Source organism: Verticillium alfalfae, genomic scaffold (assembly GCF_000150825.1).
Source record: "Verticillium alfalfae VaMs.102 supercont1.6 genomic scaffold, whole genome shotgun sequence".
Taxonomy (NCBI): domain Eukaryota; kingdom Fungi; phylum Ascomycota; class Sordariomycetes; order Glomerellales; family Plectosphaerellaceae; genus Verticillium; species Verticillium alfalfae.
The window spans coordinates 2,222,467-2,250,324 of record NW_003315033.1 but is presented as its reverse complement, the minus strand read 5'-3'; the positions used below and the strand labels follow the sequence as shown (position 1 = coordinate 2,250,324).

General features: G+C 56.1%; 7 protein-coding genes across 7 annotated transcripts; 6 read left to right on the top strand and 1 right to left on the bottom strand.

Moving 5' to 3' along the window:
• Positions 1 to 2,280: 2,280 nt before the first annotated feature.
• VDBG_05804 (glycerol kinase) lies at positions 2,281 to 3,957 on the top strand (the record flags this gene model as incomplete). Its single annotated transcript, XM_003004645.1, has 3 exons — positions 2,281 to 2,414; positions 2,552 to 2,978; positions 3,028 to 3,957. 3 exons carry the CDS (start codon positions 2,281 to 2,283, stop codon positions 3,955 to 3,957), a joined length of 1,491 nt encoding a protein of 496 aa, XP_003004691.1.
• Positions 3,958 to 6,169: 2,212 nt separating this feature from the next.
• VDBG_05803 (conserved hypothetical protein) lies at positions 6,170 to 8,710 on the top strand (the record flags this gene model as incomplete). The annotated part of the gene is made up of 3 exons (XM_003004644.1): positions 6,170 to 6,345; positions 6,753 to 8,363; positions 8,425 to 8,710. 3 exons carry the CDS (start codon positions 6,170 to 6,172, stop codon positions 8,708 to 8,710), a joined length of 2,073 nt encoding a protein of 690 aa, XP_003004690.1.
• A 434-nt stretch (positions 8,711 to 9,144) lies between these two features.
• VDBG_05802 (Gelsolin repeat-containing protein) lies at positions 9,145 to 10,343 on the top strand (the record flags this gene model as incomplete). The annotated part of the gene is made up of 2 exons (XM_003004643.1): positions 9,145 to 9,767; positions 9,824 to 10,343. The coding sequence occupies 2 exons, from the start codon at positions 9,145 to 9,147 to the stop codon at positions 10,341 to 10,343; spliced, it is 1,143 nt and encodes a 380-aa protein (XP_003004689.1).
• A 2,363-nt stretch (positions 10,344 to 12,706) lies between these two features.
• On the top strand, positions 12,707 to 16,870 carry VDBG_05801 (xanthine dehydrogenase; the record flags this gene model as incomplete). Its single annotated transcript, XM_003004642.1, has 2 exons — positions 12,707 to 12,885; positions 12,946 to 16,870. The coding sequence occupies 2 exons, from the start codon at positions 12,707 to 12,709 to the stop codon at positions 16,868 to 16,870; spliced, it is 4,104 nt and encodes a 1,367-aa protein (XP_003004688.1).
• Positions 16,871 to 17,952: 1,082 nt separating this feature from the next.
• Positions 17,953 to 20,653, top strand: VDBG_05800 (transcriptional regulator; the record flags this gene model as incomplete). Its single annotated transcript, XM_003004641.1, has 7 exons — positions 17,953 to 18,063; positions 18,249 to 18,271; positions 18,325 to 18,391; positions 18,605 to 18,986; positions 19,307 to 20,058; positions 20,109 to 20,305; positions 20,371 to 20,653. The coding sequence occupies 7 exons, from the start codon at positions 17,953 to 17,955 to the stop codon at positions 20,420 to 20,422; spliced, it is 1,584 nt and encodes a 527-aa protein (XP_003004687.1).
• Positions 20,654 to 20,969: 316 nt separating this feature from the next.
• On the top strand, positions 20,970 to 24,245 carry VDBG_05799 (conserved hypothetical protein; the record flags this gene model as incomplete). Its single annotated transcript, XM_003004640.1, has 9 exons — positions 20,970 to 21,024; positions 21,079 to 21,450; positions 21,504 to 21,655; positions 21,716 to 22,453; positions 22,840 to 22,933; positions 23,030 to 23,122; positions 23,179 to 23,748; positions 23,802 to 23,977; positions 24,036 to 24,245. 9 exons carry the CDS (start codon positions 20,970 to 20,972, stop codon positions 24,243 to 24,245), a joined length of 2,460 nt encoding a protein of 819 aa, XP_003004686.1.
• A 102-nt stretch (positions 24,246 to 24,347) lies between these two features.
• On the bottom strand, positions 24,348 to 26,988 carry VDBG_05798 (calpain-13; the record flags this gene model as incomplete). The annotated part of the gene is made up of 2 exons (XM_003004639.1): positions 24,348 to 25,936; positions 26,013 to 26,988. The coding sequence occupies 2 exons, from the start codon at positions 26,986 to 26,988 to the stop codon at positions 24,348 to 24,350; spliced, it is 2,565 nt and encodes an 854-aa protein (XP_003004685.1).
• Between the last annotated feature and the right edge of the window lie 870 nt (positions 26,989 to 27,858).

Sequence of the window (27,858 nt, the reverse complement as noted above, 5' to 3'; positions counted from 1 at the left end):
CCATTGCTACAGCTGGACAGGACAAGCTGGTCGGCACAGGTGGCGTTTTCGGCTCTTCGGCGCCGTTATGGAGCCTCTAGTTATCGCGATGGATCGCAAGTTGTGTCAACCTGGTGGATATGAACGACCCCTCCAGCCATCTCGCAATCCTTCAGGTGACAAGAAAAATGCCAAACTTGGCGAACGACCGAGCAGGCACCATCCTGTGAGCTGAAAGGGGAGCGCGACTCTTAGTGCAAACCTGCTGCACCCAACCAAGTGATGGTCGCAAAGAGGTGGGATCGAAAAAGAGGGGAAATGCGACGGCGCGGCCGGCTCGTGAATCTCGAAGCTAAAAGGGCCCCCGATGACGTGGTCCACTTGCTAGATTCAGACACCAAGCCGCGATGGGTGCGACTCCATCTGCGGGCAGCGCACATCTTGTTGGAGTGCGCAAGGTTATGAAAATTGATTGAGTGACAAGGAGACACGAAGATCTGCATGGCACAGAGTCAACCACAATGTCGGCAGCTCAAAACGGCCATGGCGTCAGACGATGAGAGTCTCGTGTGTGACGGGGGGGAGCAAGCCTCGGGTGGGAGGCTCGATCACAAAGGCTTTCTTGCACCCTCGGTCCATGCCAAAGACACTGCAGCTGATAGAGGAGGGTGGTCGGAGATATGGGCGCGCATGGTTCAAACGAGAAAATCCACTTTCACAAGACAGCAGGCTGGCTTCGGCGTTCCTGCCAAGCGGTGCGCAGCCCAGCGTTAGAGTAGAGGAGAATTCGCATTAGTCGCAACTGCGAAGGATGAGATCTTTGTTCAGCACAGCAGGCTGGCTCATCCCTGCTCGCACGGCACGGCCGACAATGTAGGCTGGATTCAGAGGACGAACGGACCGCCGGGCGAAAGCAAAAAAAGGGTTAAAAAAAAACCAGAAGACTGGAGACACCGGAGGCAAAGACCGGGATAGCGCCGACCGTCTTCAGCGAGGAGAACAGACTCTTGGCACAGGGCCGGTGTCGTTGACCGAACGCAGCCCGAGCCGAGGTGGCGGTGGGAGTGGCGCTTCCATGACATCAGCCCACAAGGCGCGAGATGAACCCGAGATGCACCGCGCCGGCTGAGCTACCGGGCCACACGGATACCCCACATGCCCTGTATGCTCGGGGTTTTACCCCGACCAGGGCCCGGCGCCTCTTGTCAGACGGTCTGACAGGACACGAACTCCTCTGTGCCCATGTTCCATCTGACGGGTCCGCACGAGCCAGATACAGGCCACGAGGAAATCTCAATGAAGCTCGTGATCGACCGACTTTGACGCATTGTCCATTTTACGGCCCAGCGGACCCAGCCAACTGGGTCTTGTCAGCTCACCCCATATCACGGCCTCTGGGGGAAGGCTACAGGCAGTTCCCCTCCCAACCCTCGAGCTCCAGGGCACAGGGGTTGGCTAACAGGCACCAGTACGGGGTTGCAGGGGCCCTGCACCCCCAAAAAGCAAACCCCCAATCGTCTCGTGGGAACTTGGAAAGGCCCATGGATCAACCATCCATCACATGGAAGTGACACCACGTTCTCCACAATCGCGGGGAGGGGCTTGAGGGAAGGGGGGGGGGCTTGGGGTCCTATATCGGGGGGGGGGGGGGGAAGAGACATGTCACTGCGAGATGCGATGTACCATTTGTGCACCCCCAGACCTGTACTCGATACTTGGTGGACCCTCGAGAAGGCACGAGTCCGAACCTCTGCGCCGTTCGTACCATACCGTACCTGTGGTCGGGCTTCGGGCGAGTAGCTTCCTCCAGCTCGGTTGCCGCTGCCTGTTGGCTGCCTGCCTGCCTTCCCAAGACGCGGAGGAGTCGGGGTGAGGGGAAGGAAGGGGGCTTGCCCCAGTGCGCCTGGCGTCGGAGAGGGGACCTACAGGCGCTGGCATTGGAGCAAGCTGTTTCCCCGTGGAGGGGCTCTTTGATCTGGAGCTCCCCTCTAAGCCACGTCACTTCCCATGTCCCGCCCACGAGCTCGCGCCCGTCACCAGGAGCTACAATATCAACCGCCGCCCGTCATCGTGGAACACATGTCTTGCTTTCTTTACCTCTCAAACCCTCTTGTCTCTTCCTCCACCTCCTCGGTTATCCCCGCGTCTCCCCCGCGCTTTACTCAAGCCCTCCTCTAGATACCCCAGCTCGCCGACTTATTTCTTCTTCTTCTTCCCTTTTCAACTTCTCTGGACTCGTCGCGGAACCATTGAATGCTTTCCTCCCTCACCTCTCGAATCAAGGAATCTCTACCAGTCACCATGTCGAAGAACATTGAGTTTGTCGGTGCCATCGACCAGGGCACCACCAGCTCTCGTTTCCTCATTTTCAACCCCAAGGGTGAGGTTGTCGCAACGCACCAGCTCGAGTTCAAGCAGCTGTACCCTCAGCCTGGGTGAGTTTCAGTGGACTTTCCCCTACAACCCGGGCGTCAGAAACCACAGTGGTCGTCGTGGGCCAATGTGCCGAGGCGACCGAGTGGGCGCTGCCCCTCCCCCCACACACTCACCCTTTGCTGACACACGCGTGAAGATGGCACGAGCATGACCCCGAGGAGCTCATCTCCTCCGTCGAGACGTGCATTGACGGCGCCGTAAAGGCCTTTGAGACTCAGGGTCACTCCAAGAGCCAGATCAAGGCCGTCGGCATCACCAACCAGCGCGAGACGACCGTCGTCTGGGACAAGAACACGGGCAAGGCCCTCTACAACGCCATTGTCTGGACCGACACCCGTGCCCAGGAGCTCGTCCGCCGTCTCAAGCACCGCCTCGGCGCCGGTGAGCTCACCAAGCGCTGCGGTCTGCCTCTCTCCACATACCCCTCCGTCAGCAAGCTGCTGTGGTTGATCGAGAACGTCAAGGAGGTCAAGGCCGCCTACGATGCCGGCAACCTGGCCTTCGGCACCGTCGACGCCTGGCTCGTCTACAAGCTCAACGGCGGTCCCCCCCCAAACATTCACGTGTCCGATGTCACCAAAAAAATCGCGTACCATGTTCATGAACATCGAGACCCGTGCCTACGACGACGAGCTCATTGACTGGTTCCGTGTCGACCGCAACAAGGTCCAGCTGCCCACCATTGTCCGCTCTGCCGACAGCGACGTCTACGGCTCCCTGGCCAGCACCTCGCTCAAGGGCATCAAGATTGCCGGTGTTCTGGGTGACCAGTCGGCTGCCCTCGTCGGTCAAAAGGGCTTCTTCCCCGGCCTCGCTAAGAACACCTACGGCACCGGCTGCTTCCTCCTCTACAACGTTGGCGACAAGCCCGTCATCTCCTCCCACGGTCTCATGACCACAATTGCCTTCGATTTCGGTGACAAGGGCGGCTGCGCTTATGCTCTCGAGGGCAGCATCGCCGTTGCTGGTTCCAGTGTCAAGTTCCTTGTCGACAACCTCGGCTTCATTGAGGAGTCCTCCAAGCTCAGCGCCCTGGCCGAGACGGTCGAGGACAACGGTGGCTGCACCTTCGTCACCGCCTTCAGCGGCCTCTTCGCCCCCTACTGGATTGATGACGCTCGTGGCACCATTTTCGGCATCACGGCCTACACCAAGCGCGGTCACATTGCCCGCGCCACTCTGGAGGCTACCTGCTTCCAGACCAAGGCCATCCTCGACTCCATGGAGAAGGACAGTGGCGCCGCTCTGACCGAGCTTGCCGTCGATGGTGGCATGTGCAACTCGGACCTCATCATGCAGACCCAGTCTGACTTGATCGGCATGCCTGTCAACCGTCCCGCTATGCGCGAGACAACTGCCTTTGGCGCTGCGATCGCTGCCGGCCTGGCCGTCGGTGTGTGGGACTCGTTCGACGACCTCAAGAACACCAACACGGAGGGCCGCACCATCTTCAAGCCTCAGATCAATGACGATGAGTCGGCCAAGCGCTTCAAGAAGTGGGAGAAGGCCGTGCAGATGAGCGCCGGCTGGGCTAATGAGTAAACTATCTCACGCGGGCATGCTCTTGGGGGGGGGGGGGGGTTGAAAGCGGAAAGTTTTCGATATCATGACGGTAAGGATGGGATCGGTGCAAATTTGTTTTTCTTGTTTATATACCATGGTCGGCGACCAATCTATTGTATGTACCTAGTGCGACGTTTGTAGCCCACGGGGTATTTTTTTGCCGTTGGAGATGTATGGAAGGAAATGTCAAAATTTTACCCACATTCCCTCCCCTCACTTTGCTTTTGTGTCGTACACCTGCCTACCTTACACCTAGATCTAATACAGAATCATGTGAGATGCGGCAAGGTTGATGTGCTCGTGAGAATGAGAGATCAGGACGCAACATGCTATTGGTCAATGCGATCGCTCGCTGCAGCTCGGGGTTTGCTGAGGCTCAGAACGTGCATGCCCAATTAAGGACTTACTCTTGGTTCGTGCCGCACTACCAGGGTGCTGGAGTGGCGGGTGACGATGCAACGTTGTGTCGTGCGTGCCTCGGACTTCCAAGACGTGATGATGAAAGATCTTGCTTTTCACAGCCAATGTAGCTTGCACAGGCTGCTGCGAAAACGGCGGTCGATGGGAGATGTATGAGCTTCTTCAGAATTGGTTTCACGAGCAAACACGTGCTGTCGGTAAAGAGGCCGTTGGTGGGCGGCGGAGTAACAGCTAGATACATGTAGTTATGAGGATGATCCTCGTTGTCAAAGCGTGGCGCCGAGGCACGGGCGTGCAGGCACATCAAGGCAGAAAGAAGTACTTAGGTGGGCGCAGCCAGGCCACAGGGGCGATACAGGGGAAAGCAAAACACCGAGAGGACAGCGCCTGGACAGGTACGTACCTGCATCTCAATCCGGAGTCTGCTCGGTGTTGCCGGGGCCACCTTGAGCAACTTCGAATAGAACGGTGGGGCAGACCAAGCGGCGCCGTAAAAAGAACCACCTTGTCAGATGCTCGTCGCCAGGTCTCGGTAGCCTGCCTGTACTTCTGTGATGGTGCGTCAGTTGGGCGAAGGCGCCGTACCTGTACATTGTCTCGATTCTCCATTCTTGACCCCGTTTGTGATGGATCCTTCCCCTCCTTCATCCACCCATCCTGCGTCGTAGGTACGGGCACCTTCCCACTTCCCGTCCGCCTACCGCCAACTATGCTCAAACGAAGCCTGCTGCAGTCCCCCTCCACCCTCCGTGATAGACAGGTAGTTCACGGCTGATGCCTCTGGTGCACATGCCGTGGGTATTTTAGCTTCTGGCGATTGTCTCATCCAAAGGCTTCTCGAAGAGGGCAGCCAACGCCACTAGTGGCGGGGCAACGGAAGAAACCAGGACCTTGGTACGATGGAGGAACACCACGAAAGAAAAAAACACACAACTTATTATCAAGCAACATGGAGTCACGTCAGCAACAGAACGGCGAAGAGGAGAAATGCTGGGCCAAGCAAACAGGCCATTGGGGCGGTCGGAAAGCCGCCCTCGCTGCTTGTGGTCGGGTCGGGTGTCAGGGGGTGTCAGGGAGGGCTGACACCAAATTGAAGCAGGCCAGCCCTCGCCGGCACAGGCTGTAGTCGGGGTTCAAGGCCCGAGATGACTGTCTTCAGGTGCCAAATCGCCCGGAACCGCCCTGGCGCCTGCCCCGGAAAGCCCACGGCCGACTGCAAGAAGCAGAGGCTAACCCCACCGACGACTGTTGGTCCCCCAGTCGCCTGTCCGATAGGGAACGTGTGTGCAACCTGTAGTGCCTACCTACCTACCTACCTAGCTAGGTACCTAGCCACCTACCTTACCTCCCTTGCCTTCCAGTGCCTCAAGGTACTTTGCCGCTGTTTCTACAGCATTCTCCACGTCGCCTTCCTTCACCTGCCCTGTGCCTCTGCCGTGCCTTCGTCTCGTCCGCTGTTGTCACGCCAAGGATCGACGTGCAAGCCCCCTTCCCATCTCGTCGGTTACGGGCTGTCGCAACTCCCACCACCGACACCCTGACCAGACCCCATCTTCAAAGACACAGAGACGCCACCACGCAACTCGCTCTGCACCCCCATCCAGATCCATTAGATCCATCATCCGTTCTGAGGTCCAGCCCATCTATACTTTACATCGTCGCCTCCTCCCACCCCCCAGACGCAACTGCAGGAGAGTAAATACCTCCCAAATCTCACTTGTCGCAAAATGTGGAGTTGGTCCCTCCAGTGCACGGGACTACCACGTTAGACATGACTGCACGTCCGGACAGCGTGCCCGAGGAGGAAGCGAACTCGGGCTTCAGTCACGACGAGGGCGAGCAAGAGCCCGACGTTCTTGGTGCCTCCAGTGGTGAGGAGTCAGCCCCCAATAACAACTCGGCCGCGACACCGAGGAAACGGAAGCGGGTCAAGTACCAGAAGACATCGTGGGTTCCATCGTCTTTGACCATCCTTATCATCACCATCGCCCTGTCCTACGCACAGCGTGTCCACTCCGAGCTTCCTTTGGGGGCAAGAGGATATCCAATGACAAGAACAAAATGCTGACGGGGCCTTTAGCTGCGAGTTGTGCAAAGCGAGAAAGGTCAAGTGTGATCGCGCCGAGCCCGCCTGCTCCTGGTGTGCCCGTCACAACAGGACATGTGTCTATCTCGAGAGGCAGAAGCCTGGAAGTCGCATCGGCTTCAGCCTCGAGCTCGAGGCCAAGGTGAACCGGATTGATGCCCTTCTGCAAGCCTTGGGCCGACGTGTCGAGGATCACATTGCCGGTGACCATCTTGCCTCCGTCTCATCCGGCCTTTCGCCCGCCATCGGCAACCATGCCTCATCTCAGATCGATGCCTTTCGCCATCCCGACGCCAACGGCAGCATCATCAGCCGGCCCCAGGGCTGACAGGGTCAAGACGCCATCGTCACAAAGGACGCCGGGACTTGTATACTCCTGGAGCCCTTCTGGCAGACTGGCGAAGGCCCAGGAGACGGGGAGTGACCGCACATCCGGTACAAAGCACTTCTCAATTTGTCAGTCAGCGAATCCTTTCAACAATTCCTCCGGGAATTCCATCACATCCGAAAAGAGCCCGTCTTCGATCTCTTCAGGCACGGATCTGCCACCTCACGACATTGTCTACACACTTGTCGACCTCTACTTCAAACACTGCAACACCTGGTGTCCTATCCTCGACCGGAAGACGACTTTCGGCGCCTTCTTTGGTTCGACCTCTCTCACCGAAGCAGACCGCGTGCTGCTCCATGCCATCGTGGCCACGACATTGCGATTTTGCAAAGATCCCCGCCTTTCGCCAGAAATGAAGGCCCACTACCACGCTGTGTCCAAACACACTGTTCAGATATACGCAATGGAACGAGTCAGCGTCGAGGCACTGCGAGCGCTGGTCATACTCTGCTTGGACGAGCTGGGAACATCAAACGGGCCGCGAGGCTGGAACCTGCTGGCCCTCATTGCGCAGAATGTGAGGCAACTCGACCTCTGTGAAGAGAGCAGCGTCTTCCTGTCCGCTGATGCAGAAGATATGCCGCAGACGGGCTCCATGCGGCGGGTCGTCAACGCACCACCTGACTCTTGGATTGAGGACGAGGGTCGGCGACGACTCTGTTGGATGGTGTACCTGCTTGACCGCTACGCCACCATCGCCACGACAATTTTTGACTTCATGCTCGAGGATAGCAAGATGCAGCGTTGTCTGCCTTGTTCCTACGATCTATTTTCGAGAAACGTCCCTGTGGAAACACGCCCCTGGAGCTGGTCGCCCGAGCATGGTGCACCCACACACATGGTCAACCGGCCAGAAAACCTCGGCAGCTTCTCCTATCACTGCGAGATTCTGCGTATCCTCAGTCGAGTGCACGATTTCCTGAAAGTATCCATCGATGTTACCTCGTCGCCAGAAATGGCTCGGTGGCGGAACAGGTACCGCATCCTCGACCGCGCACTTGACAACTGGCTCCAAAGCCTGCCCAGCGAGTACAGCAAAATCTCAGCCCTCTGTCACTCGGACCCAGCCAGTCGCGTGGCCAACTGGTTCATGTTGCACAGCGCCTTTGTCACATCGGTTGTGCGGCTCCATTCCTCTGCAGCTTATCCGACAATCCGCTCCAACATATTCGTGCCGTCGCATTATGCGATGCAAAGATGTCTCTCAGCTGTGCAGAGTCTTGGCGACATCGCCCAGGATGTGCTTGACGCGAACGGCCTCGATTTGCTCGGCCCACCATTTGCATTCTCGCTGTGGGTGGCGGCAAGGCTACTTCTCGTGCACGCTGCCACCGTAGAGTGCCCTGTCGACCCGCGCGTCGATTTTTTCATTGAGACGCTCCAACATGTGGGGAGGTACTGGGAAGTAGCTGACAATTACGCCAAAATCCTTGCACGAGTCGTGCAGAGGGGGAGACAGGGCGACATGACATTTACTGCTATGAGGAAGTAAGTCCGCCCAAGGGATCCCGGCTGAACATTTGCAGCGGAAGCTAACGACTTGCTACAGGAGCGCCCATGATTTGGTGACGCTGACGTCCACAACCCGAAGGTCCGGCGCCGAGCCGACCTCGACCCAGATCACGTCATTGAGCGAATTGGACTACCTGGATGTTTTTGACTTCTTCAACTACCCCAAAGTCGCTCAGCCCGGGATCACAATACCGAACAGCCAGACGAACCTCATACATTCGCAAGCACTGAAGGCGATGGGCGGCGCGGGCGAGCCCATCAGAAACAACGGAATGCCAGACCCTGAGTCAGACTGGCTGGGGTTTGCGAGCCCGTTTAGCTGATAGGCAGATCGATACATGTATGGATGACGAAGGCTATGTTGACACTTTTCGTTGGGCGTTGTACGGATACCGTTTCTTTGGAACAAGGCGTTTGGTTGAATGAAACATTTCAAGGTTCACGCGAACCAGGATTTTACGCATCATTTTAGTTACATTTACACTGCGACAACAACGGATGCTTGTACATGTACCTGCGATTGAGGGCAGGGAAAGGGGTGTATGGGCGAGGTCATCCAATCGCATGCGGCATCCCCGCACGAGCTCTCGAGCTGACGAACAAGACCCCACCGTTGAAGCTCTCCAGTCTTTAGTTGACAGTGCAAACAAGCATTCGAACTCTTCCCTCCATCAAACGTGTCCACGCTGCTGTCTTTACGTGTCCTTCCAATAGTCATCATTGCCACTCCATCATTCTCGGATAATTATCACACACCATGGCTCCGAATCACGGTTTGGTACACCCTAAGGAATACGACATCAAGGACAGCAATGTCGAGTTGATTGGCACCGACCTCGACCACAAGGTGAAATACAACTCGGCGGCATCTGAGCCTGCTTGGCAGGATGGAAAAGTTGGACTCGAGCCAGGTCTGTTGATCTGGCGCATCGAGCGCTTCGAGGTCGCTACTTGGCCCAAAGCAAAGTACGGCACCTTCTATGATGGTGACAGCTTCATTATCCTCCACTCGTACCAACTCGGAGACGACAAAGACGGCCAGCCCAAACTGGGCCACGAAATCTTCTTCTGGCTCGGTGCTCACACCACGCAAGACGAGGCCGGCACGGCCGCGTACAAGACTGTGGAACTGGATGAGTTTCTGCACGGCGCGGCCACGCAGTACCGCGAGACACAGGGTAACCCGTCTGCCGAGTTTCTCAGGTTGTTCCCCAGAATCAACATCCGGAGGGGTGGCGTCGAGTCTGGTTTTCGCCATGTCGAGAAGGAGGAGCCCGAGGCGATTCTCACTCTGCTGCGCGTCTTCAAGAACCCGGCGTCCGGCAGTGGAATCGTTGTGGTCGAGGTCGAGCCGACCTGGCGCAGCCTCGACGAGCAGACGTTTTTGTGCTCGATGTGGGCAACAAGATCTGGGTGTGGCAAGGTGGCAAGTGCAGTCCCATGGAGAAGGCCAAGGCGGCACAGGTGGTTCACGATATGAAGCTGGAGAAGCATGTCGATGCAGAGGTGCTTGCGCAGTCGGAATCGCGGGCGAGGGTTGTCGTCGGCCTTCTTGGCGGCAGCAACGACGCGCCCGTCGACGGTTTCCGATGCCCCAAGCCGCTGGCATCCAAGTCTTCTCCGCGTGAAGGCGCTGCGGCCTCGCTCCCGCAAAAGCTGTTCCGCCTCAGCGACGCGTCGGGCCAGCTGGCTTTTGATCTTGTCAAGGACGCTTCCATCCGCTTGTCCGACCTAGACGGCAGTGACGTGTTTCTGTTGGATGACGCCGGCAAGACGATATGGGTCTGGGAGGGGTCCAGAGCGAGCCGACAAGAGAAGTCGAGTTGGCTCAAGGTGGCGCAGAGGTATATTCAGCATTTGCAAGCGACCGGAAGCGAGGATGCCTACTTGACTCCCATCGCAAAAGTGGCCCAGGGCAATGAGAGCAGGGCTTTTCTACAGGCTGTCCGTGTGTAGGCGAGACAGGACTGACATGCCATGATTGAGAATTGCGGCGATGCTGCTCTTCAAGATGTGGTCTTCCCAACAAGTAGCTAATCTTGATTGCTAGCATGATCCCTTTTCTGAGCCATGTCAGAAACACAACGCATGGCCTTTATGCAAGACTGACTGACCAGCCACAATCATTGACGGGCCCCAGTCATACAACCACGAGGCAGCTATTCAGCTTGATGGTTGTATTCATGGGGGTCCAGACGATCTGGCTCACTCGCAAAATTCCAACATGTGCACACTAAGTCGACAAAACAGAGCGAAGTAAATTCAACTAATGCAGAGAATGAAACTGGGTTCGTCCGGGTGTCAGTTTCAGACATCTGCCCGCCTATGTACTTCTTCGGGTAACTATTGTGTCCCGTAGTCCTTGACCTTCTGAGTTTTAACAGATCTCGGATATTAGATAGACGTCAGTGATCAGGAAGATGCCAACTACTAGCTCTGGAGCTATAGAGGCGCATCGGCCAGATAGTCGTCAAATTGTACCTGAGATATACCTAATGGGTAATAATCTTGACGCGAGGACTGAGGTTGCTAAGGTTATCACTCTAGAGCTTATAGACAGCCTTCAACAAGCACCGTGAGTACATGCAACATTAATCCCAGCTACTGCCTACTGGACTATGGAAATGGGTGGGGAGAGTTACATGAGCGGAGAGTATCACAATGGATGGCGACGAGAATGACATAAGTCATCGCTCGAGACTTGAAGGAGAGAAAACAGTAAGCGTCTGTACAGACGGATCACGGGATTTGACCAACTCCCCTTGACGCTCTTGACATATTCGGTATCTCATTTTGGCTGCTTCAGACTCCTTGCTAGTCTCATTCGAGGTTTTGATCAGAGATGCGCGGTCGTGGAAGTGTAGTCTGAGAGCTGAGGGAACCCTAGATCACAGGGCCAATTGTTCGGCCAATCCTGCAGGTTATGGAACGCACATCGAGCAGTACATGTACCATCGATGGCTGCCGAGCCAATGGATAGCTCACGCCGGAGGGTTCCCTGCTGATTCTCATGACATCAAAAAAACGCGGCTTTCGACAGAACGCATGGAACAGTGGCAATGGTTTTCCTGACGATTTGCTGAGAGTCTCGCAGAGCTGGACTGGCCTCAGGCAGCCTGTGAACTGAGCGCCCTCGAGGCTCTTGGCCTGAATAGAAACTCAAGTCGCCTGATCCTTCTGCAGGGTAACGTCTACGGCATAGAAGGTCGTTTCAAAGGGTTGAAGGCACCACTGGATCATGGTTTTCATGATAGCCTCGGCGCAGCTACGAATCCACCCTCTGGGAGACGAACATGGCTCATATCAAGACCACCATGCCGCCACTGCGTAAAGCCATCGGTCATTTTTCGATTTCCTGAGAGACGAGGAGTTCGTTTCTGCTGTTACCACCACGGGGTAAAGACTCCGCGTCGTGCTTGGGAGCCTCCATTGTATGATTGCATCGATAAGCATGGCAACCGCGTCGATATTGACTGGTTATATCTGGAGGCTGTGATGTGATTTCTGAACGAGGACCTCATTCGTCTGGCACGGCTCCTCGAGAGGCTGATGCTGCCTGTCCTTTGGTGATGCTGAGCGCCCTTGCTGCAGGACCGACTCCAATCTTCAGTGTGGCTGCTCTCGTTCCCACAAGTCAGACTTCGAAACCGAAAGCGTCTCCGACATGATGCAAGACGTTATTAGCAGTCAACGTTCACCACCGTCCTCCTAGTCGAGCCAACCGAAATGCAAGAAACGTGCGTATATGCAGGTGGAAGGAGCCGACGCGCGAAACGACACGACTGACGGAGCCGGCCGAACGTGGGGAGAAGCAGCGGGGCAATCCATCAAGCGCAGACCCACTGTGAGCTGCCCCGCGATGCTGATAGCCACGATTGCAAGGGACTGGCACTGATAAGCAGTGTTCTAACGGCTGTGATTCGTCTCGTTCTCTCGACCTCCAATCCATTCTGGCTTTCACGGATCTTTCTGTTGCTCCAGGGTCACCATAGTCTCGACCGCCTCGAAGCACATCAAGACTTAGCGTTACTAAAAAGAGCTAGCTGTCCCGTCAGACACTTTTTGTCCGATTGCTGGATGCCAATCGGCGCACAAGCAGATCGTGGACCGCCGCAGATGACACCGCCATCCACGCCCGGTCGCCTCCACTGATAAGAGGGGAACACCCCCTTCGCGTGCCGACTCTGACTTCCACTTCTCGTCCTCTCCCTCCAACCCTTGGCCGTATTTGCTGAAATCGACAATACCCTTCGTTGCTGTACAATTTTCTTGCAACTCATATTTGATCCACTGCTCCAGCTGAAACACGCCTCGCAATCATGGCGCCTGGCGCTGTATCACCCGAGAGGGACGCTGGCCCCCTCCGTACCTTGACCACCCACTTCGACGATACGATCCGTTTTTTCCTGAACGGCACAAGGGTAGTTCTGGACGAGATTGATCCTGAAGTAACACTCTTGGAATACCTTCGAGGTATCGGCCTGACCGGCACGAAGCTGTATGTTCCCGCTGCCCCCGGCGTTTGAGGTGGCGAGCTGCGCTGACGAGGCTTGTCCAGAGGATGTGGTGAGGGCGGCTGCGGCGCCTGCACTGTTGTTATCTCACAGTACAACCCTACAACAAAATCCATCTATCATGCGAGCGTCAACGCCTGTTTGGCACCACTCGCCAGCTTGGACGGCAAGCATGTCATCACAATCGAGGGTATCGGCAATACGGAGGCTCCACACCCTGCTCAGGAGCGCGTGGCTAGGAGCAACGGAAGCCAGTGTGGCTTCTGCACACCCGGCATCGTCATGAGCCTATACGCCTTGTTGCGGAACAACCAGTCACCGTCCGACGACGATATCGAGGAAGCCTTTGACGGTAATCTGTGTAGGTGTACCGGCTACCGGCCGATTCTCGATGCGGCACAGACATTCAGCAGCTCCAATGCTTGCGGCAAAGCCACTGCCAAGGGCGGCTCGGGATGCTGTATGGAGAAGGGCGACGGCGAGAAGAGCGGCGGCTGCTGCATGGACAAGGCTGCGCTTGATGACCAGCCCATCAAGCGATTCACGCCCCCTGGTTTCATCGAGTACAACCCGGACACTGAGCTCATCTTCCCACCGGCGCTCAAAAAACACGAAATGCGACCTTTGGCATTCGGCAACAAGCGGAAGACTTGGTACCGTCCCGTGACTCTCCAGCAGCTGTTGGAGATCAAGAGTGTGTATCCCTCGGCCAAGATCATCGGCGGCAGCACGGAAACACAGATTGAGATCAAGTTCAAGGCGTTGCAGTATCCCGTGTCGGTATTTGTCGGAGATATCCCAGAACTGCGGCAGTACGAGTTTAAAGATGATCACCTCGAAATTGGAGGCAACGTCATTCTTACCGATCTCGAAAACATGTGCAAGGAGGCCATCACACATTACGGGCATGACAAGGCACAAGTTTTTGAGGCTATGCACAAGCAGCTGAAGTACTTTGCTGGACGCCAGATTCGCAACGTCGGTACCCCTGCTGGGAACTTAGTTACTGCGTCTCCCATCTCTGATCTGAACCCCGTCTTCTGGGCTGCCAACGCTGTCCTGGTGGCCAAATCGCATACGAAGGAGACTGAGATTCCCATGTCCGAATTCTTCACTGGGTACCGCCGTACTGCTCTGCCGCAGGACGCCATCATCGCGTCCATCCGGATCCCAGTAACGCAGCGTAAGGGGGAGTTCTTCCGTGCTTACAAGCAAGCCAAGCGCAAGGATGACGATATTGCCATTGTCACAGGTGCTCTCAGGATCAAACTCGATGATAGTGGTGTCGTTACTGACTGCAATATCATCTATGGTGGCATGGCTGCTATGACGGTAGCTGCCAAAAATGCCATGGCTTACCTTGTCGGCAAGCGGCTGGCCGAGCTTGAGACACTCGAGGGCACGATGAGTGCGCTTGGTACCGATTTTGACCTACAGTTCAGTGTCCCCGGCGGCATGGCCTCATATCGCAAAGCCCTCGCCTTCAGCTTCTTCTACCGATTCTATCACGACGTCGTTACCAACATTGATGGCCAAAATAAGCACGTCGACAAGGAGGCCATCGACGAGATTGAGCGCAGCCTGTCGACGGGCTTCGAAGACAAAGACACGGCGGCCGCTTACGAACAGGAGACTGTTGGCAAGTCGAAGAACCATGTGGCAGCACTGAAACAAGTCACAGGAGAAGCTCAATACACTGACGACACCCCCGCACTCAAGAACGAGCTCCACGGATGTTTCGTGCTTTCCACAAAGGCACACGCCAAGATCAAGTCGGTCGACTACTCCGCTGCGCTTGATATTCCAGGCGTTGTTGATTACATTGACAAGAACGACATTCCCACCCCAGAACTCAATCGCTGGGGTGCGCCCAACTTCGATGAGGTATTCTTCGCCGAGGACATGGTTTACACGGCTGGACAACCGATCGCTATGATACTTGCAACAACTGCCCTCCGCGCGGCCGAGGCCGCTCGCGCTGTGAAGGTTGAGTACGAAGAACTGCCGCCCATCCTCACAATCGAGGAGGCCATCGAGCAAGAGAGCTTCCACAAGTACTTCCGCGAGATCAAGAATGGAAACGCGGAAGAGGCATTCAAGAATTGCGACCACGTCTTCACTGGTACCGCGAGAATGGGTGGCCAAGAGCACTTCTACCTAGAGACGCAGGCGGCGCTTGTAGTGCCTAAACTGGAAGACGGGGAGATGGAGATCTTCGCAAGCACGCAAAACCCCAACGAGACGCAAGTCTTTGCGGCGCGCATGTGCGGCGTTCAGGCAAACAAGATCAACGTTCGGGTTAAGCGACTCGGCGGTGGTTTCGGTGGCAAGGAAACACGATCTATCCAGCTCAGCACACCACTCGCCCTGGCGGCGAAGAAGACGAAGCGGCCTGTACGATGCATGCTCACGCGCGAGGAGGACATGGTCACGTCAGGTCAGAGACATCCCTTTCTGGGTCGGTGGAAGGTCGGTGTGAATAAGGACGGCAAGATCCAGGCCTTGGACCTTGACGTTTTCAACAACGCAGGCTGGACATTTGACCTCAGCGCTGCCGTCTGCGAGCGAGCCATGAGCCACTCCGACGGCTGCTACAAGATCCCCAATGTGCATATCCGAGGCCGTCTGTGCAAGACCAACACCATGTCCAACACGGCCTTCCGTGGTTTCGGTGGACCGCAAGGCATGTTCATCGCCGAGACGTACATGGAGGAGGTGGCCGATCGCCTGGGCATCCCAGCAGAGAGGTTCCGCGAAATCAACTTCTATAAGCCGCTCGAGACGACACACTTCAACCAAGCCCTCACTGACTGGCACGTGCCGCTGATGTACGAGCAGGTGCAGCAAGAGTCTCACTACGAACTACGGCGAGCCATGATTACAGAATTCAACGCGAGTAACAAGTGGCGCAAGCGAGGCCTTGCGCTCATCCCTACGAAATTCGGCATCTCGTTCACTGCGCTCTTCCTCAACCAGGCAGGCGCCTTAGTCCATATCTACCATGACGGCTCGGTTCTGGTGGCCCATGGCGGCACAGAGATGGGTCAGGGTCTGCACACCAAGATGACGCAGATCGCAGCCCAGGCTCTGCAAGTGCCGCTCGATAACGTTTTCATCTCGGAGACAGCCACCAACACGGTCGCCAATGCTTCGTCAACCGCGGCGTCTGCCTCGTCTGATCTCAACGGCTACGCCATCCACAACGCTTGTCAGCAGCTCAACGAGCGCCTCGCCCCTTACCGAGAGAAGCTCGGTGCAAAGGCGACAATGAAAGACCTTGCACATGCGGCATACTTTGACAGAGTCAACCTTTCGGCGCAAGGATTCTATAAGACACCAGAGATCGGTTACACCTGGGGCGAGAATCGCGGCAAGATGTTTTTCTACTTCACCCAGGGCGTGGCGGCAGCCGAGGTCGAGATCGACACGCTGACGGGCACCTCGACGTGCATTCGGGCAGACATCAAGATGGACGTGGGCCAGTCGATCAACCCAGCCATCGACTATGGCCAGATCCAGGGCGCTTTCGTGCAGGGCATGGGCCTGTTTACGATGGAGGAGTCACTGTGGCTGCGCAACGGACCCATGGCGGGCAACCTCTTCACGAGGGGTCCTGGCGCATACAAGATCCCAGGCTTCCGCGACATTCCCCAAACATTCAACGTGAGCCTGCTCAAAGACGTCGAGTGGAAGGACCTGCGCACGATTCAGAGGAGCCGAGGCGTCGGCGAGCCCCCACTATTCATGGGCAGCGCCGTCTTCTTCGCCATCCGGGACGGACTACGGGCGGCGAGGCGGCAGTACGGCGTCGAGGCAACGGTGGGCCAGGATGCGAGCGAAGACGGGCTTCTCAGGTTAGAGAGTCCGGCGACGCCCGAAAGGATCCGGTTGAGCTGCGAGGACCCGATCATGCGGGCGGCGCGCGTGCTGCCGAAGGAGGGGGAGAAGAGCTTCTTCGTGGCGATCTAAGGTGAGGAACGATGCGGGTGATGAAGAAGAGGGGTAGCGTGGGGCATGACAAGACGTAATGACGAGTGCCAATGAAATATGAAGAATAGAGCAAACAGTGACCGATCGATCCTGCATGCCGCCCTCCTTTTCTCCGTAAAGCTTCCTCGGCGATGCCTTCACAATGAGCGATCGGGAATGGTCGGCTCGAGGGAAGAAGGACGAAAACATTCCGGGCTGACCAAAATGGTAAGGCTCCTGCCCATTGGAGGGTAGCATCAGCCCCGAGGCAATCCTTCCCTTCGCCAGCTCTCACCTCACTGTTGGGTTGGGGGAGTTGGAGCGGGGAAGATCGATGGAAGGAGGGGAGGAAGGAAGGGGCAATCAGCATGTACGCACGTTTGTACAGTAAGGTACAGAGGTAAGGTACGCCTTCAGAGGTGTGCTGGCCAGGAGTGGGCCTCGAGTGCTCCACTTGCAAACTACCCCTCGGTTCTGGCAGCGCCAGTGTGCCCTGGCTTGCCTGGGAAGAGTGCGCTGGCGCTCCAGCTGGCTCCCGCAAAGCCCCGCAGCCTACCCCGATACCTCTAGGTTCTTTTTTTACTCTGGCGGCACTCCCACTGGCTGGAGCTGACCTCTAGGCGGGCCTCTCGATTGGCATTGGATTGCCTTGCATTGGACTGGCCCTGCCTGGCGAGCTGCTGCGTGCGTGCGTCTCCCTCCATCCTCATGTCACCTGGATCGCCCGCCCCCCAGCCCAGGAAGCTTCGACTCCAAAAAGGCCCTCGGCCCCTCGACACACGCGACCCGTCAATCCCTCACGCGAGACTGTTGAGCGTAGCCTTGGAAAGGCGCTGACGGCCAGCGCGACTCCTGCAACGACCAACGCACCGTCTCGAACAGCGTCTCCGACTCTTCCTCCGCCGGGGGGAAACCTGCTACCCCAAACTTGGTCATATCTAGGCCCCGTGTTGCGCTGCTGCTCTCGTCCTGCACCAAGCCGCCGCCCCCATCTGCGAACGACGTAGCCCTCGTCTTCTCTGCGTAACCTCTCGACCCAATGGGATCGGTCCTCAATGGGCGAGTCGAACGCCTCCGCCACCATGGACAAGACGTCCAAGGATTCGCAGTCAAAGCCTGACCAGGCAGACCAGAAGCGCGAAAAGCAGAATGCGCCCAACGACACCCACAAGAGTCCCAAGAAGCGCCGCAAGGTGAATCATGGTATGTCCCTCTGTCGCTTGCCCCCCCCCTCCTCCCTCTCTGTCCCCCTTTTTGGGTTGGAATACCCCCCTCTCCTTTCGTTCGCACATGCTCGGACTTCCGACGCGACGTGTCGTTGTCGTCTTCGTACCTTGGGCTGATGATTGGCGGCATGGTCCGCCCATGTCTTTTGCAGCTTGCGTCTATTGTCGACGATCTGTAAGTCATCTTCCTGATGCACACGACCTGCGTCTGCGAACCAGCCTAAGCAGCTTCCGAACTGGCCATGCCGTGGGACTGGTGCTCATGCCCACCTCTTTTCCCGGTCGCGACGCCCTCGCCCGCCCATCCACCGTCCTGCATCGCCCCCCTCGCATGAACTGATCGCTCGCATACCTGCGACGACTTTGTTACTACTGAACCACGGCTGACAGATAGTGTCTTTTCTTTCGTTCAGCACATGACGTGCGATCTCGTACGGCCTCCCTCTCCCTGCCCCTCCTCCCCGACGCGACGATACCCTACTGACTGACGCGCGGGCAATTGGCATAGGAACGACCGTGTACACGATGTATTAAGCGCAACATCGGTCATCTCTGTCACGACGAACCGCGCGATCCCGACACGAAAAAGCCCAACAAGGCCCTTCACGGCGCGTCTACCGTCGATGACGCGGAGACGCAGTCGCAATGCCAGTCTCAACCCGACCTGGCGCGCAGCTCGATCGACCAATCCCCAGGGGCCATGGGGCCTCCGCCATCCGTCGAGACTCGTCTCGATACCAATGGCAGGCAGGGTTCGGGCTCAGGCGCCAGGCCCGGCGCCTTTGGGAGCGCTGTTCTAGGCCAGGGGAACCCACTGCAGCTCGTGTCACCCTCGCCTGTCTCTGGCCTGCAAGGTAACGGCATGGCCAGCGGCGGTAACATGAACCAATGTAAGCGTCGCGTTACCCTACCCCTTGTCTGCATCGTGCCTGGAGCCAGATTGGGCTGCCTCTTGGGGGCTCAGGCCCCGAGTCTCGGGATTGTGATCGCTTTCTCCTTCTTGTACCGTGACTGGGACTGATGCTTCTTCCTTTCTTGTTACCGGTGACTGGGGACTGGATGCGTCGGTGCGGTGCCTCGTTTACTAGGTTGCTGGAATTCCTCCGATTGCCTGGTTGCCTGGTTGACGGCCACTACCAGACATGCAGACTTACCACCAGACTACATGATCGCCTCCGAGACTCGCTGCATGACTTTCTTCCAGGACTAGCTAATAGAATGACGGCAACATACTCGGCGACGAACCCCAGAGCAGCCCCGCGTTCAACCAGTCAAGGCAAGGGGCAGAACGACATGTTGCCAGGCTTCCCGAATGCTGGTCACAGCGTTTTGCAACAGCAGCAGAGGCAGCAACACCAGTTGCAGCAGCAGCAGCAGCAGCATGCGCGAGAGCAACAACAGCAGCAGCAACACCAACAACATCAACTACAGGCACAGTCGCAGCAGCAGCAGCAGCAGCAGGGGTCCATGTTGCCCCCGCCCAACGTTGACCAAGCCAAGACCGTCGCGCGACCTAGCACTGCTATACAGGCCGACAAGGACAAGGCTCGGGAATACTACCTGCAAGCGGCGGATCCGTCGGGCAACGATACACCCGAGGAACGCATGCAGCGCGTGCTCAAGGCCAAGTACGATGCTGGACTGTTAAAGCCATTTGTCTACGTCAAGGGGTACCTACGCCTCGGCAAATATCTTGATTCCCATATTGCCTCGGGGTCGAAACAGAAGATCCTACGCACAATCGACCGCTTCAGGCCCAAGTTTCGAGAAAAGGCCCAAACCTTGACAGACATGGAGCTCGTCTATGTCGAGATGTGGTTCGAAAAACAGTTGATGGAGTACGACCGCGTGTTCGCCAGCATGGCAGTTCCGGCGTGCTGCTGGAGGCGAACAGGCGAAATCTTCCGTGGCAACGCGGAGATGGCTGAGTTGATTCACGTGCCCGTCGAGAATCTCCGCGACGTAAGTGCAGCGATTCGCCTACTCTTGGGGTTCATACTGACAAGGTACAGGGTAAAATTTCTTTGCACGAGATCCTGACGGAAGAATCGTTGGTTAGATACTGGGAGGAGTTTGGCACCATCGCCTTCGACCCAGCTCACGATACACTTCTCACTGCGTGTACGCTGAAGAGTCCTGATGACGAGGCGACCCACCCTGTTGTGCGATGCTGCTTCTCATTCATGATCCGCAGAGACGATCACAAATTGTGCGTTTAAAACCCCATGATAAATTGCCAGCCCATCACCTTCCCTCTAACATGTGTGTTGACAGGCCAACGCTGATCGTGGGCAACTTCCTACCAAACGACCCTATAGAATCGTGACGATGGGGACCATATACTTTTGCGTGCTATGGCTTTCGGCGTTGTGGGCGGGTCAAAACCAAAACAGGCAGGCCATTGAAGGCGTCCAGGGCAGGAGGTCGGCACGGATATCAGGGCATCATTGCTGTTGCATCTCGGCATTTCATCCGAGTAGTCAACTTTGGGCTGTTGATGGGATTTCTTTCTGTAGCAGGCGTTTCTAGTACCAAGACTCAATCGATTCTGCCAAGCCTAGTGATCTGGGGGGAATTGCTTGTCACATTCTTTGATGTTCTTCTTTGACCTCGTATTGGCACATATTTGCACCTTGGGCAAGATGGTAAGTGTCCGGCTCACGTCCAAGGCAGGCTCGACCCAATACGCCTGCCTCTCTTAGCAACACCCGCCTTTCAACAAATTTGCAGCGGCATCAATGCGTCGAGCCTCCTTTCATCGTCCCTTTTTTTATTGCCTCTATGGAAAACTCAGACACCAAGCTCCTTGGCGGTCTTCCACGCTGTCATATCAGGCCAAAGGACCTCACCACAGGTACCAAACATCAACCACGATGGGCGGCCACAGAACCGGAGACAGTGACCTGGAGAAGGTCAAGGCACTGTTGGGTGTGTCTTGTCCAATTCATTGCCGTTCATCCAACTGCTGACAACAAGAATAAGAGCTTGCCAGGTCACTCCAGGAACATCTGCCCTCCTTGATCGATTCTCCGTCCATCAATGCCCTGGTGCAGAGGCTCTCGGAAGCGGCCCAGACCGCCAGCTGCGTTGTGCCAAGATCGGCGCTGAAGAAACGCTCAGGCGTGGAGCTCGCGAGCCGCGCAAGAGAGCTGTTCAACCTCTGCATCGCCACTCAACGCAGTCAATCTGCAGATATGCCCCCAATCCGAGCGAAGCTGCTGTTGCAAAGCCGTCTTTTAGCATTTCTGATGACGCATCTGGCTCTCTGGACCGGGGAAGAAGGATTAGACATCGAGATGGGGGATGTCGAGTTGCTCTTCTCCATGGCATTCAAGGTCGCGAGACTCTTCTTTGGTAAGGGCGTGCGTATTCTTCTAAGGCTTTTGTCCGACTAACCCCGGCTTCAGATGACGAAGACTATGGCAGCACAGTCATAGTTCTGCAGAAGGCAGCAGAATATACTTTGCTTTTCCCCAGGCTGCGTCCAAGCCTCAATCCTGAAGAGCTCGGGTTGACCCACCGACTGGAAGCAGAATATCTGATTCTCCGTACCGCCCTTGTATGTCCCTGTTGAAGGCCCTCATTCAGTGGCATGGTTGGGCTGATATTAGAATCGCAGGCCCTGAAGGAGTCTCGCATTGACGTTGCCGAGCACATGTATGCCAAGGTTGAGCAGCTGCGGGCATCTCTAGATCCGACGTTAGCTGAAAACCTAGCTGAAGTTCTGTTTGACACTGGTAAACGCTATTTGACCAATAATCAATTCTCCACGGCAACCAGATGGCTCGGTCGAGCGTATGAAGCTATCAACACTCCAGCACTGGATAGGTTATCCCGACGAGCCGCCGAATTACGCCTTATTATCGGTGGTGCTTTTGTCAACGCCCTCCTCAGCACAGAAGAGCCCCAAGATTTCGAGACTGCATCCAATATTGTCCAAAGCATATCCTCGGAGGTTGGCGAAACTCCCGTCGTGTTAGTCCTACGCCTTGAGGTTCTTCAACGATCGAGACCGGGTGTGTTTGACAAGGAGGCTTACGCCACTTGCATCCTTGGTCTAGTGAGGAGCTTCAACCACTCCGAGCCGTACTACAGATTGATCGAGAAGCACATATGGCAATTATTTCAGTTAGATCAAGAGTTGGGATGTGACAGCGCCGATGAATGGCTCAAAACTCGAATCGCAAATTGTGAGCGGGATGCCTGGATCGAACGGGCCGTCTTGCGACGACTTTCCATGTCTGTTCGTCAGATATCTACGCCCACAGCATTGGACTCTGTCACGAATGTCTTAGTCGATGTTTGTGTCCTTCGAGGTAAACCACTGAAAGCCTCGACCGCCGCGGCTGCACATACTGTAAGTCCGAGCTAGTCAGCAACACAAGTGTACCAGCTAATTGCCCCTGAGATCATCTGGCAGAAGATTGAAACCGTGCCGGAGTCTGATCATGCAGAGGCCAGGAAGTAGGCATCACTGGCGTTGAATCAGGTCGTCTTCGTCAAGGCTGGTCCGATCAATTTTGGTAAATTTTACAGGTAGGGCCCCTGATTCCAGCGCTTCACCAATTTCCTGACGGTTGACGTCGAAGATCACGACTTCGTAGCGCGATTGAGAATAACGCCCCGAAAGAAGTGCTGCTCGACGTCATAAGTCATTACATCGCCGAGCCTCCTGGTGAGCCGCTGGCAAATTATCTCATTTTTAAAGCTGGGCTGCGATATCAACTTCATGATCATGTCAAGCAAGGCCTTGAGGGTCTCGCCAAGGCAGGTACCAACAACCCAACGTTCTTATACGCTTGCATTCTTGATGCACAGAAACATGGCGATGATTTATGTACGTATCGAGCAATCAGTGCATTGGTTGACAACTGCACATCCACGCAGTTGCACCGCCCAGCACTCTTGAGATCTGCCATTCGATGTTTGCAAGGCGCCATGGGCGATGATGCGACCGCTACTTCGGGTCCCACGCCGATGGTGGAGAGACAGCTGGTCGAAGAGCTCTGTCAGATATTTGAACACGGTACAATCCATGGGTGACCACGCATTATAAAGTGCTTCCTGCTGACGAGAGCATAGCTGTGGAGGACATCAAGCGCGCTCCAAAGGACTCTCAGGGTGACCTACTCTATACCGTCAAAGAGCTCCACTGGTTCTGCAAGAACTCGTACAATCTCGGGATCAGCCGCTTGGGTTCGTGGGATCTCGACCACATCATACGAATGATGCAAGTTGGGCTCGCAGTGCGCGAGTACTATCCATCCGACATCCCGACTCAGGAGGCCGATGACATTCGTCTCAGGTCTACACTTAGCCACTTTGTCGTCGCTTCAGCAATGGCTTCGGTAGCCCGCACTCAAGATGATGTCGAGCGACAATCGCAAGTGTATAGCTCACTCAGGCAACATGTGGTTGAATTCGATACTCAGATTCAGGAATACGTGTGTCTCAACGAGATGGATAAGCTCACGTCAAAAGACCTATATCAGAAGTTTGCCAGCTTGCTGGTCTTTGATCTCGAGGCAGCAGTTCATCTTGAGCTATTTGATGAGCTGAGCGAAATCGTGCACAAAGCCAAGCGATGCACCTCTGTCGAGACCTTCAAGTCCATGGCGGATTGTCTTCTTAGGGGGCACCTCCCCCCGCGAGGTAGGCGGGCTGTGACCGAACCCGATGCGGGATTGTTGTGCTGATTCTGGCAGACCTCTATTCGGCGCTGAGACAGATCATCAACGAGATCTGGAATCTTGAACGGTTCGACCCGGCGAGGCTGGCCAAATACATACGATGTCTGTTCCAGGCCGTGCTCCCACTTGAGAGCGAACTGGGCAGACAGATTTTGCAAGAGGCGATCAGCAAAGCTAGAGCCTCGGCAGAGGTAAGCCTCTGGTTTGCTGAGCAAAGGGTATCAAATTGACTGATGGTCTATAACAAAGAGCGGCTTCTCCTTCCCGCCCGAGGAGGTCCAGTGGCTGGTGACGGTTGCTTGGAACCACGCTGTTGACTACTGGAGGCTCAGGAATGACAAAGAATGCAAGTTATGGGCTCAGCTTGTCTTGGAGCTAGCGCAATATGCTGCGGATGGCGGCCTCCTGAGTCAACAGATTCGGGAGCACTATGCAAAGCTTGAGCTCGACGCTGCGTGAGGAACTTGTGGCGGGCTGCGAGAATAGAAAAATAGTTGCCTTCCTATGTGTACTCAGAACGTTGCTCCACCTTCTCACGAAAGCCCGATATTGCCCTTCACCTCACATTGTGGCACCCGCAGGCGCCCCATCGACCGTTAAGGCCGCCCCTTCAAAATCGTCGTCAGGCTTGACCAGCGACACCGACACACAAGGATCACGGGCGTAAACGCGAAGCCCGATAACGCAAACGGCGTTCCACGGCGTTTCGGCGTCATCGCTGCTGTCATGGCTAGAATCCGAGTCCGTGTCCGATTCGGTGTCAGACTCGGACGATGATTCGGAATCAGAATCTTCAGAATCGATTTTCTCAGTCTCCGTTGCCGCCTCTGTTTCAGCAGGCTGGACAGTTGCCGTGGCTTCTTGCTCTTTCCCACCCGACTCGCTCGCAGGGCTCTGGCACGGGGGCGTCAGCAGAGTGGTTGCAACCGCAGCAGTCGTGGGGGGCGTCGTTTCGTCGTCGGCGGGTTTCGCAATATCGTCGATAGGTTTCGCATGCTCGTCAGCATCGTGTTTCGATTCCTGCTCAATGGCTGTTGAGTCCGCCGTGGACGTGGAATCGTCAATGGTATCGTCATTAATGCCTTTGGTGGCTTGAGAGGAATTTATATCCTTCTTGTCTTGCTCTCCATTTGTGTCGGTGGAGGTGTTCGTGTTCGTTTCGCGACATTGGGCCCCATTCACGCCATCTCCAGAATCATTGCCGTTAACTGCTTCGTCAATAGCCTTCTTGGCCTTTCTCATAGCCCTCTTTGCCCTTTTTAAAGCGCGCTGCTTCTGTTTCTCAGTCTTCGCCTTTTGTTTCTTGTCCGCCATCCTTTTCTTCTTCTCAGCTTTCTTCCGCTTGAGCTCGGTCTTCTTGCTCTCTAGCGCGCCGTCCTCGTCCGGTACGCCTCCCTTGGCATGGGCAAGGTCATACTGCATGCCCACCTGGCGCAGCTTTTGCGGGTTCACGTCGGCGTACTTCTTGACAAGGTCTCCAACGCTCAACGCGTCCTTCTCGCGCGTAGCTGTGATTTTCGGGAGGACCTCGTATCGACCCGCCTCTAGTTCAACCTCACAGCTGACACTCCGATTCTCCATCTCGTGAGCGGGTCGCACGCGGCAGATCTGATCGCCCTGCCCTGCCTTGCCAGCCCCTGCTTTCTGCAACGTAAAGTGTAGCTCATAACTGTATCCGCCAGCGAAGCCCTCGAAGTACCTATCGTCAAGCTGTGCGAGCACCAGCACCACGAGTCCAGCTTCTTTGACCTCGAGTACGAATTTTGATCGCAGATAGCCCGTGACCCATGCGACGTGCGCGGCTGTCCATCGCTGCACGACGGTCCACCGCTCGTCAAAGAGCCGTGTACGATGTATATGGCTAAACGTCTGAAGCATGTCGTCAAATGACATCCAGAATACACCATCGTCACCAAATTCGTGGCCAAGCTTTGCGAGCCAATACGGCGTCCACTCCTTGGAGCCGTCAGACCAGGCGCCAGCCCATTCGCCAAGCCCCCTCTCGGTGCGCTGGCCCCAAGGATTTCGAATCTTGACAAGACGAACGCGCCGACCCTCCTCGTCCGATTCCTCCCTCGACTGCAAGATGGAGTAGGCATGACTCATGGCGATGCCGTTTCGCTCTGAGTAGCAGCTTGAGCCCATCGCAGCTAGCGAGAACACGAAGCCTCGTCAGTGCTCGCGAGTTCCCTCAAAGCTTGTCGCGCGGTTCGACATGTCTGTGACTGTCGTGTAACGCGCAGTCATGTCTCGACAGCTTCGCAGGCCAGCCCCCTGTCAGAGACTCATAGTCACCATGGCACTTGGCAAACGCCTTTTCAAGCAAGGGAAGCCACGTCTCGTTAGGGTCGTCACATCTGGCAAAATACAGTGCCTCGCTACCAGTTTGATAACGTTTGCGCCATGTTCTCGACCTATGACCCGTATGATCATAGACATTGGCGTGGTAGTCGGAAAAGTCCTTCATCTTGAGATAAAGGTTGTCGTCGATGACCGTTGAGACCCACTCGCCGTCTCGTTGAAAGACGAAACCGTAGACGCCGCACTCCTCGTCGCGAGCGACACAGACGCGGTCCATCAGGTCACGGCGGTGGGCTATAGTGGCAATGGCAGCAAGCCACCAGCAGTCACCAGCGCTGCCCTGCTTGATATCAGACGAGGAGAACCCGTTAATGGTAAACTGAGGGTTCTCGAAGATCCAGTCAACACGGTGAATCGAGCCAAAGGTATACTCAACGCCGGCTCCAGGACGACAATTTTGCGAGCCAGGTTTCGCATCACAGAACTCCCGACTGGTGGTCGTCGCCATCCCTGGAGCAGCCTTGGGATCGTCCTCGATGTACTGATCATTGGCCACGACTTGAGCATCGTCGCGGATGAGGCGATTGAGGCAATTGTTGCTGGGATCGCGTTCAATGTCGAAATCGGGATCGGTGAACTTCTCATTGGTGCGTTCACACTCGCGGACGATGCGGCGAACGCGGGCACGGCACTCACACGCGGCTGCCTCGTACGACTCCTGGGCGTTGCGGGAGGTGGAGTGCTCATTGGTACGCCATTTGGGATGGTTGGCATCCAAGGATGGCAGAAGGTTTGCGTACAGGGCACGGGGAAAGATGGAGGTGACTTTTCCGGGAGACCTGGAGTGGAAGCTGGACCAAAAAGCTGACAGCTGTTCCTGAGGCGACTTCTTCTTGGGCATTGGAACGGTTGTCCTTCGTCAATGTAGGCGGTCTGGAGCAGTGACAGACACCTGGATACGGCATGGGTAAAGTTGAAAAGAGAAGACGACTGAAAGTTGAAGAAGAAGAGAGAAAATGAAGGTCGGGGACGTCAGCAGTTTTATCGTCAGCTGTTGTGATCTAGACCGCAAGGCTGAGAGCAGCCGAAACGGCTCGGCCTAGGATCATGGGCGTGGCTGGCCATTTGTTCTGTCGTACCCCTTGTTTCGTGGAGGCGGTCGACGCACGAAGTGAGCGAGAAAGGGACTGAAATGCAGCTGAAGGATCTTTGGTGCATGCAGCGTACGCAATCCTTGTCGACAACAGGCGGTTACAGCGGTTTGGCCCCCACGGGACATCAGGCCGGCGGTTGCTGCGACTCCAGTGAAGGGAGATGGTTTGTGACAGCCTGGTACTGAGGTACACGTAGACAGAAGAAGGTGCTTGTGCCATTGAACAGAGCGGTCAGCCGGTGCACGTGTTCTCTCAACGCGTGCCATTGTGATGTGTCGAACAGGTGTGGAAGAGCTATGTGCGTCGCGATCGTCGTCGCTTTTTGGGTGGAGACAGTCGACGCGACCGTCAGACATAGGCATTGGCAGGTGAGACCAGCAAAGACTTAGCATTAGCAGGTGCTGCCGAGTCCCCTGCCGTCGCACATTGTGCAGAGTGGCAGGGACCCCTCCCCTTTCAGTCGTTCCTTCCCTCCCTGCCAGTCAAAAGGGAAGGGAAGGGAGGGGCAGGGCAGGGGCCCACGGCCAAGCGCACGAGTGGATGAACCCTGGATCTTAGTGGCTTCGGTCCATCGCCAGTGCCCTCGGCTTTCAGTGTCGTCACGGCACGTCGCTTCG